This window comes from Salvelinus namaycush, chromosome 21, assembly GCF_016432855.1.
Source record: "Salvelinus namaycush isolate Seneca chromosome 21, SaNama_1.0, whole genome shotgun sequence".
Classification (NCBI taxonomy): Eukaryota; Metazoa; Chordata; class Actinopteri; order Salmoniformes; family Salmonidae; genus Salvelinus; species Salvelinus namaycush.
Window position 1 is genome coordinate 21,479,373 of NC_052327.1, and position 8,745 is coordinate 21,488,117.

The 8,745-nt window shown below is 43.1% G+C and overlaps 1 protein-coding gene across 1 annotated transcript; it reads right to left on the reverse strand.

Moving 5' to 3' along the window:
• Positions 1–1,262: 1,262 nt before the first annotated feature.
• Positions 1,263–7,847, reverse strand: LOC120066175 (zinc finger CCHC domain-containing protein 14-like). Its single transcript, XM_039017354.1, has 4 exons — positions 7,691–7,847; positions 5,603–5,758; positions 4,328–5,497; positions 1,263–4,194 (listed from the first exon to the last, which is right to left on the reverse strand). The coding sequence occupies exons 1-4, from the start codon at positions 7,836–7,838 to the stop codon at positions 4,139–4,141; spliced, it is 1,530 nt and encodes a 509-aa protein (XP_038873282.1). The 5' UTR covers positions 7,839–7,847; the 3' UTR covers positions 1,263–4,138.
• Between the last annotated feature and the right edge of the window lie 898 nt (positions 7,848–8,745).

Genomic DNA, 8,745 nt, shown 5'->3' on the forward strand with positions numbered 1-8,745 from the left:
CGATTTTTATTTAAATGTTATTTATTTAATAAATGAATGCCATTGATGTGTTTTTTCATTTGAAATTCGATTTTGCATGTCTCCACTATTAAATTATATATTGTATGGTAATAAGCGATGCTTGTTCCATATTCAATGTTAAAGCAAAACTTGTTTGGGTCCATATTAAAAGGTTCATTTGTTCAATGTTGGCCCGCGACTTTGTTCAGGTTTTACATTTTGGCCCACTGGGTATTTGAGTTTGACACCCCTGTTCTAGGCCAACTATAGGCTTCATTGTATTAATACAAGTTTTTAAGGCTAACATGTTAATGTGCGTTCAGTTTAGCAGCCCCCCCCCCCCCCTGTGTTGCTCTGTTGAGCTACTTGATAAGGGTTGTGGGTTCAGAAATTATTTTACTTGGCTCCTTTAAAAAAATATCTTTATATTTTTTTCTTCCTGCGCTTTGTTGTAAACATCTCCACGTAGAAGAGATGTTAGGGACTCCTGGTTAAAAAGGAAAAAAATGCTACCGAAAACCTGCTATGATGATTGTAATAAGAAATTTGCCTCCATGTACAGCATGATGATCGAATTGCACGCGTGTGAAAGGGTCACTGATGCGGGATAATGCTGATGTCAGAAGTAGGGTGTGGGGTTGGTGGCTGTTTTGGACTGGGCGGGCATCACGGCCGGGTCTGTCCACCAACCAACTGTCCATCCGTCCCCCTCCTAGACCTGCCCTAGGGCTCTGAACAGTACTCATCCCAGGGTGGCATCACGCTTTTAGAATATTCAATTTGTTTAATAGAGGGTTATTTATGCCTTTTATAATGTGTGCTGACTGTTGTGCTTTTCCTTCTCGCTGTCCTCTCAACTGTTGGAACTGTTTAAATGTTAGATGCCTTTTTATCTTAGAATTTTTGGCAGATAATCTTCTGTTTTTATTTAATGTGATGTTACTTCCTTGTACAAATGTCCATATGCTATACGTGTGTGTAATGAATACGAATGATTCTATGATCAGTTTGATTGAGGGTTTAATAACAGAGGAATGATGCAGTTTTATCAGCCCAACGTTCCTCTGCATGCTCTGCTGTTTGCCGCTCTCATTCTTCATATTCACAGCAATATTACACAGCCTTTTATTGTATTTGTTGGTATTTTATGAATAAAACAGACTATGTAAAGGTATTCCCCATCTAGAACTCCTATCCTGACGTTTGAATTAGATAAAATACTGATCAGTGAGAAACATACAAATGTTGCCATGAAAGGATGGAAACCGAAAACATTTTAATGTCTTTTACAATGTTTTTGATGCAGTATATAAAACAAACAATTCTTAAAGACACTACACCATACAATACAAAAATTGTACATAAAAATGAACAAGTGATATGCCCTTCAAGCTCAAATCTGCTTCAAAATAATACCAAATGTTTTAAAACTCCTTTTAAATGCACAAAATGTTGACTTGAGATCAAGCAACATGCATAGCTATTGACTAAGAAGATAGCTATGTTACATTCAAATAATACCAGCTAATTAGATTTGTATTTTGGACAGGGGGATGTCATGTATGTTTGACAACAACCTCATTGGAACCAAGTAAGGTGAACCAGTTCCAGAATCAAAAATATGGTGTCATTTTATTATGGCCATACATTTTCTTTAGTAAATGATTGTACCATGCAGGGTTGCTAAGGAACCCAGGATAAACAGCTTAGTGCACAAACATGATTTCCAATGGTCAATCATATCACTCTTTCATTTGAATGATATAATGAAAACGGTTGGTTTACACAATGTTTGCAGCATGAACCAGGGTGTATTCATTAGGCACAATGTAAAAACAAATGCACCACCAGAGAAATAATCATGTCTATTCTGTGACCGTGGTCCATGCTAGTTCTGTATGTGGCGTACTGTTACAGTAATGTTCTCACTGTAAGCACTATTACTCCCATGAGAACTAGACAGTACAGATGTGGTAAAAAGGTTTGACCACAAAGCTTTGACACTTTTTATACAAAATACAACATTCCCTAGCATGCAATACTCTACAGATAGTCAGATACAATCCTTGATTGTGCCCTACAATTCCTTGATCTTCGGTCCTCAGACCAGATCACACCCAGCAGAATAGAACTACTGTAAATCTGTTTCCTGCTTCAACCAAAGGATCCTGATTTAGTCAAAGTCTTAAAGAGCAACGGCCACTAAAAAACTACTTCTCATTTAGAAACAGCCTATGTGGCATCGAAATGAGTCAGAAACATTTATTATACTGTCAAAATTGACTACGAAGTGTAAATAGGATCATTTTGGTCATAAAGTCAGTCTTGTCTAAAACAGAGTTTTGTAAGTGTTGTGGTCGTGACTGCATCACAATGTAAATGAAGGTTGGGTTTGTTTCAATCCTGCCCATGTGCCCACAGCTGACAGCACACAAGTAATCATAAATTCAGAGTGGAGCTGCACGCAACACAATCGTAATGCCTGTGGTCAATTTGGGTTGACTTTGGATATCCCTATGGGGCTAGTTATGGACCATCTGTAAATTACACAATATACAAGGGACAATATGTAAAAATTCCAATAGCTCCACATTTCAATTACTTAAAACATCAAACCAACTATAAATTGTAGAAATTCATATGCAAATATTGAAAGCATTTAATGAAAACGAAAAGTTCTGCAACATGAAAATATTGTCTAATTTATATTGTGTCATTTATTGAAGGTCCCTAACTAGCCCAGAAGATAGGCTATCTAAAGTCAACTTTGCAGAGGTCCCGGACAAGCTGGCTGAAGCAAATTAGCTAAATAATTTGGCTAACTCGTCCCACCTGCGAACACACACAAAAGACACCCACATCAAACCACACCCCAAAACCAACTCAGTTTGAATTCAGTCATGGCCCCGAGCATTTCTTAATGAGTCAAATCTAAAATGACGCCAAAATAGGAAGTGCAGTTGCCCTTTAATGACCAATTTGAAGCAATCGGTGCAAGTGTTTATTGGTACATAAACATCATTTTCAACGAAATGTCCCTTATGACTGAATTGTGTCCTCCAGACCTGGCTAGGAACATTCCAGTGCAACACAAAAAAACTATAATAACTTCTCCATCCTTGAGGACTACGGTCCTCATGTCACACTCACATCCAATGGACTGGGACCAGCCGGTCTCATAAAAGTGCTTTCACATGCCACACCATTGTGGCAACTCAAGGACACATTCACTGACATTCAATATCAAATCTTTTTCAAAAAGGATCCTCTTACATAGCACAACCTCATCACATCAAATCCAACTATTATAAAATCAAACATACATAACCTTATACATACAACTAAAACCTACACACATTTCGACAATCATTATAATATTAGACTGCTCCAACTTCTAAACGATTAAACAACACAAATGTCAATAGCACATCTTAAAATCTAAACTAAGAATGCTCGCACCATTTCTTTCACCATTAATACCTGCACTGTATAGGGCAAAGTACCCACAGCGAATGATGTGTAGAATAAAGCACTCGTTTCTCTTCCTCTGTGTTTCTCACAGACCTGCTCTGTCCCAGAGGAGAAGGATTTGGTAGTCAGTCAGTCAATGTGCATTATTTGGCAGTCATATTATACTGTACGTCTTTACATTCACACATCAGCATCCTCTCAGATACATCCAACTCATCTCCAGAGCGACTTAAAAGGACATCTTTGCATACCGCATGAGTTGTTATGAAAGGTGTAGGTCTGTGGAGTTTGACCGATTGACTGAGTGAGGCTGAGGTGTGTACCAAGTAGTGTGAGGAGTATTGCATCATATTTTCAACTGTGGGTTTTGTACAGCTAAATCATTTCCCATTCGAAAATACTGTATACCCTCGGCCTCAGGGTTTAGACCTGACCATCTCTTTTATTTGGTATGATCAAAATCATATGTTACAGATGGACTGGGGTTAATAGCTCCTTCCAAACCGACTCCATGCTTTGACTTTCATCAGTCGAGTTAAGTGGCCTCAGGCCACCATTCATTCACCAATCATCAAAGTGTGTTCAAAGAGTCAAAGAGTTACCTAAATGAAAGGTGCATAAGGTGCTGATGTGCACAGGGGTCACAGGTCACAGGAGTTCCTTGTTCTTAGTCCCCAGAGTCCTGGCTGTCTGATTTGGGAGCATACTTCAGCCGGAACGTGCCTGCAAAACAAAATACCAATGGTGCTAAATATATCAAGTTCCCCAAGAGGTTTCTGTAGATATTAAACATATGTATATGTAATCATGGAATTACAATATCTATTTTAGTAGCTGTAAGGTTTCTACTTTATACCTTGCTGAGCAGCGTCCATGGGTGGCTGCTTGCATTCCTGTGCACGATGGCCGGTGACCCCACAGTTGTAGCAGGACAAGCTCCCTGGCTTCCTATGCCCTCCGTTCCCCACCCCCCCATGAGGCTTGTGCACGTTGGCACCGGCCCCCAGGAAGCCCTGCATGGGGGGCAGGACAAGCCCCTGCTGCCCCTGGGTGTCGTGGCTGTGAGACACGCTGCTGTTGTAGAGGGGCGGTGCCACCAAGGGGTAGGGGAAGGGGGTGGCAGTGCTGCTCCCAGCCAGCAGGGGACTGAGGTGAAGCAGGGGCCCCAGGGGGAACACTGACGTCCCTGAGAAGGGGTGCTGGAAGTACCCTGCGTAGCTGGCCGGGAGGGCCCCGTAGGAGCCACAGTTCCCACTGCAGCCACAAGAGCTGCAGACGCAGACAGAGGAGTTAGGGGTGGAGCCAGAAGTGACAGCGTAGATGCTGGTCTCCGTGGAGGTGGGACTGGAGCTGGGTTGGACAGCGGCGCTACTGTTCACACAGTAGGTGTTGCCTGGAACCGCTGCCATGGGAACACTGCTCGCAGTTCCCATGTGAACGCCACCCACAGACGTAAAAGCTAACTTGGAGGCAGGAGATGAGGAGGAAGAGGAGGAGGAGGCAGAAGAGGAGGGGTATGGGTAGTGTCCAGTATGCCGTAGAGAGGGGGACACCAGCAGGTGTAGAGGGGGGTGTGAGACGTGGTGAAGGGTGTTGGAGGTTGTGGTGAGGGCGGAGCTGGTGTCCACCATCAAGACTGGAGGGGGGCGCAGCACAGTGACCCCAGAGGGCCCCCGGGGCCCAGCAGAGTCCTGGCGAAGGGGAGGGGACCCCATACTGTCCACACTCAGGGCAGGGAACACTCTCTCCAGTCGCACCCCAACAGCCACACCTGAACCAAGGGGCTTGGCCCACTCATCAGGGCAGAAGGGAGGTAGCCGGGGCTTACAGGGGGAACCCAGGATGCGTCCTGGTGACTGTAGGCTTCGGGAGGGAGGAGGGAGGCTCATGTGGGAGGGGCAGGGAGTAGGGTCATTCTGCACGGGCAGAACCTGAGCAGTGGGCCGAGTAGGCCCTGTTGTAACGGTGGGGTTTAGGAGAACGTAAGTCCTGTCCTTCTCTCCTAGTTCTAGTCCTGACTCCATCCCTGGATAGGGACAGGATGACACAGAACAAAATGTTATCAGTGATATACCAACTTTTTGAAGGCCATTTCAGTTAGCATGATAACTGCTGAGGGAGATAGACTCACGTCTGTGTGGCTCCTTGGCCCTGTTGAAGACCCCTTCCCGGGACAAAGACAGAGAGTGAGGGGTCATGGGGCTGGAGGGGGCGCTGGAATAACCTGAAGAGGAGCTGCTGTCCCGGGTGAGAGGGTGCACGCCCGTCTCTACCTCCACACACAGCTCTAAACAAAGAAACTGTGATCAATGAAGCTGAAGGTGTACAGTTGAAGTTTACATACACCTTAGCCAAATACATTTAAACTCAGTTTTTCACAATTCCTGACATTTAATCCTAGTAAAAATTCCCTGTCTTAGGTCAGTTAGGATCACCACTTCATTTTAAGAATGTGAAATGTCAGAATAATAGTAGAGAGAATGATTTCAGCTTTTATTTCTTTCATCACATTTCCGGTTGGTCAGAAGTTTACATACACTAAATTAGTATTTGGTAGCATTGCCTTTAAATTGTTTTAACTTGAGTCAAATGTTTTGGGTAGCCTTCCACAAGCTTCCCACAATAAGTTGGGTGAAATTTGGCCCATTCCTCCTGACAGAGCTGGTTTAACTGAGTCAGGTTTGTAGGCCTCCTTGCTTGCACATGCTTTTTCAGTTCTGCCCACAAATGTTCTATAGGATTGAGGTCAGGCCGCTCCAATACCTTGACTTTGTTGTCCTTAAGCCATTTTGCCACAACTTTGGAAGTATGCTTGGGGTCATTGTCCATTTGGAAGACCCATTTGCGACCAAGCTTTAACTTCCTGACTGATGTCTTGAGATGTTGCTTCAATATATCCACATAATTATCATTCCTCATGATGCCATCTATTTTGTGCACCAGTCCCTCCTGCAGCAAAGCACCTCCACAACATGATGCTGCCACCCCCGTGCTTCACCGTTGGGATGGCGTTCTTCGGCTTGCCTCCCCCTTTTTCCTCCAAACATAACGATGGTCATTATGGCCAAACAGTCCTATTTTTTTTCATCAGACCAGAGGACATTTCTCCAAAAAGTATCATCTTTGTCCCCATGTGCAGTTGCAAACCATAGTCTGGCTTTTTTATGACGGTTTTGGAGCAGTGGCTTCTTCCTTGCTGAGCGGCCTTTCAGGTTATGTCGATATAGGACTCGTTTTACTGTGGATATAGATACTTTTGTACCTGTTTCCTCCAGCATCTTCACAAGATCCTTTGCTGTTCTTCTGGGATTGATTTGCACTTTTCACACCAAAGTACGTTCATCTCTAGGAGACAGATCGCGTCTCCTTCCTGAGCGGTATGACAAAGTTAAGGTATTGGAGTGGCCATCACAAAGCCCTGACCTCAATCCCATAGAAAATTTGTGGGAAGAACTGAAAAAGTGTGTGCAAGCAAGGAGGCCTACAAACCTGACTCAGTTACACCAGCTCTGTCAGGAGGAATGGGCCAAAATTCACCCAACTTATTGTGGGAAACTTGTAGAAGGCTACCCGAAACGTTTGACCCAAGTTAAACAATTTAAAGGCAATGCTACCAGATACTAATTGAGTGTATGTAAACTTCTGATCCACTACGAATGTGATGAAAGAAATAAAAGCTGAAATAAATCATTCTCTCTACTATTATTCTGACATTTCACATTCTTAAAATAAAGTGGTGATCCTAACTGACCTAAGACAGAGAATTTTTTTACTAGGATTAAATGTCAGGAATTGTGAAAAACTGAGTTTAAAATGTATTTGGCAAAGGTGTATGTAAACTTCCGACTTCAACTGTAGGGTCATGCTGAGAAGGTGTACGTCAGAGGAGGCTGGTGGGAAGAGCTATAGAAGGACGGCTCATTGTAATGGCTGGAATGGAATAAATGGAACAGAACAGTATCAAACACATTAAACATATGGAAACCACACATTTGACTCCGTTCTGTTTATCCCATTTCAGCCATTAAAATGGGACCATCCTCCTATAGCTCCCCCCACCATCCTCCTCTGGTGCACATGTTGAGGGATTGCCTATGTTAATAAATGTGTAGTCTACATGCCAACAGAGTACCGATCATGTCTTTGTGTAACCTTTATTCCAAATGTCAAGTTTACTTGTATTGAAATTATAACCTGTCAGATGAGTTGCATACTGTACCTGTGTTGCTATTTGAGTAGACGTGTGCCACTGGGCCTATGTGGCTGGATGGAGTAACCCTAGCGATGCCACTGCAGGACACAGGGAACTGGGACAACATATACCTCTTCTCCATCTTCTCCCTACTGATAGGAACACAGTCAGTCATCACAGAAACATCTTTGCCATCTCTACATAGGGGACAGCCACAGTATGATCTGGAGACAGTAGCACTATTGAAACCCTAGAGGGTGCTCTAGTCTAGCCGTCAAGATTACAAAAGCACAGCATCAACACCCTCTGTTTCACCAACACACCAGCAACAAGTTGTGTGAGAAATAGTTATTTGAGATGAACACCAGTGCCATGAATGGTACAGAGAATTGCTAGACATTTTTTTGAACAACTTTTGAGTCAGTACTCTTACAAATACAGTACACGGAGGTGGACATATGACACATACACAATTTTGACAACTCACCATATTATATAGCCAGGGAAAATCGTGTTAATTTAGCTGCATTGCCAGGTGGAGAAAAAAAACAGGCTTGACAGTGTAATGAGTGATCCCGAATAAGCTCCCATTAAGCTCACTGATAGACAGATCTATGGAAAAGCACCTGAGGAACTTTCCACTTCCTGTCACCAACACACATGGTCGTACCTGGCTAAACCTGGCTAATGGAAACATGCTGATATTAGCTGTGGAAACACGCTGAGTGATAGTGTTCTCTCTCAGTACCACTCCTACGCTACAACAGGTGACTGGGTTTTCCATCCGGTTTATTCTTTCCATCTTCCCTTTAGGTACAACTTATCTGGACGAACCAATCTACCCCACCGGAATGCTAGTTAACCATTGACAACCAAATTACGATTAATCTTTATACAATGACATCCCTTACAAAAAAAGATTGCAGTTAGAATGCAGTACAACTGCAGTATGCTGCGTCCAAAATAACACAGTTTCTTTTAATATGGTAATTTTGCAGTGTAACTGCAGTTACAGTGCAGCATAACTACAGTTACAGTGCAGTATAACTGCAGTTCAACTGCAGTTCACTGTAGTTATTCTG

Bases quoted from the DNA above. Each gene is read 5' to 3' on its own strand.
- LOC120066175 (XM_039017354.1), bottom strand. From the start codon at position 7,838: ATGACTGACTGTGTTCCTATCAGTAGGGAGAAGATGGAGAAGAGGTAT. The intron at 5,759-7,690 runs GTACAGTATGCA...TTCTTTGTTTAG, and splicing joins CTACTCAAATAGCAACACAG to AGCTGTGTGTGGAGGTAGAG. The intron at 4,195-4,327 runs GTATAAAGTAGA...TTTGTTTTGCAG, and splicing joins CATGGACGCTGCTCAGCAAG to GCACGTTCCGGCTGAAGTAT.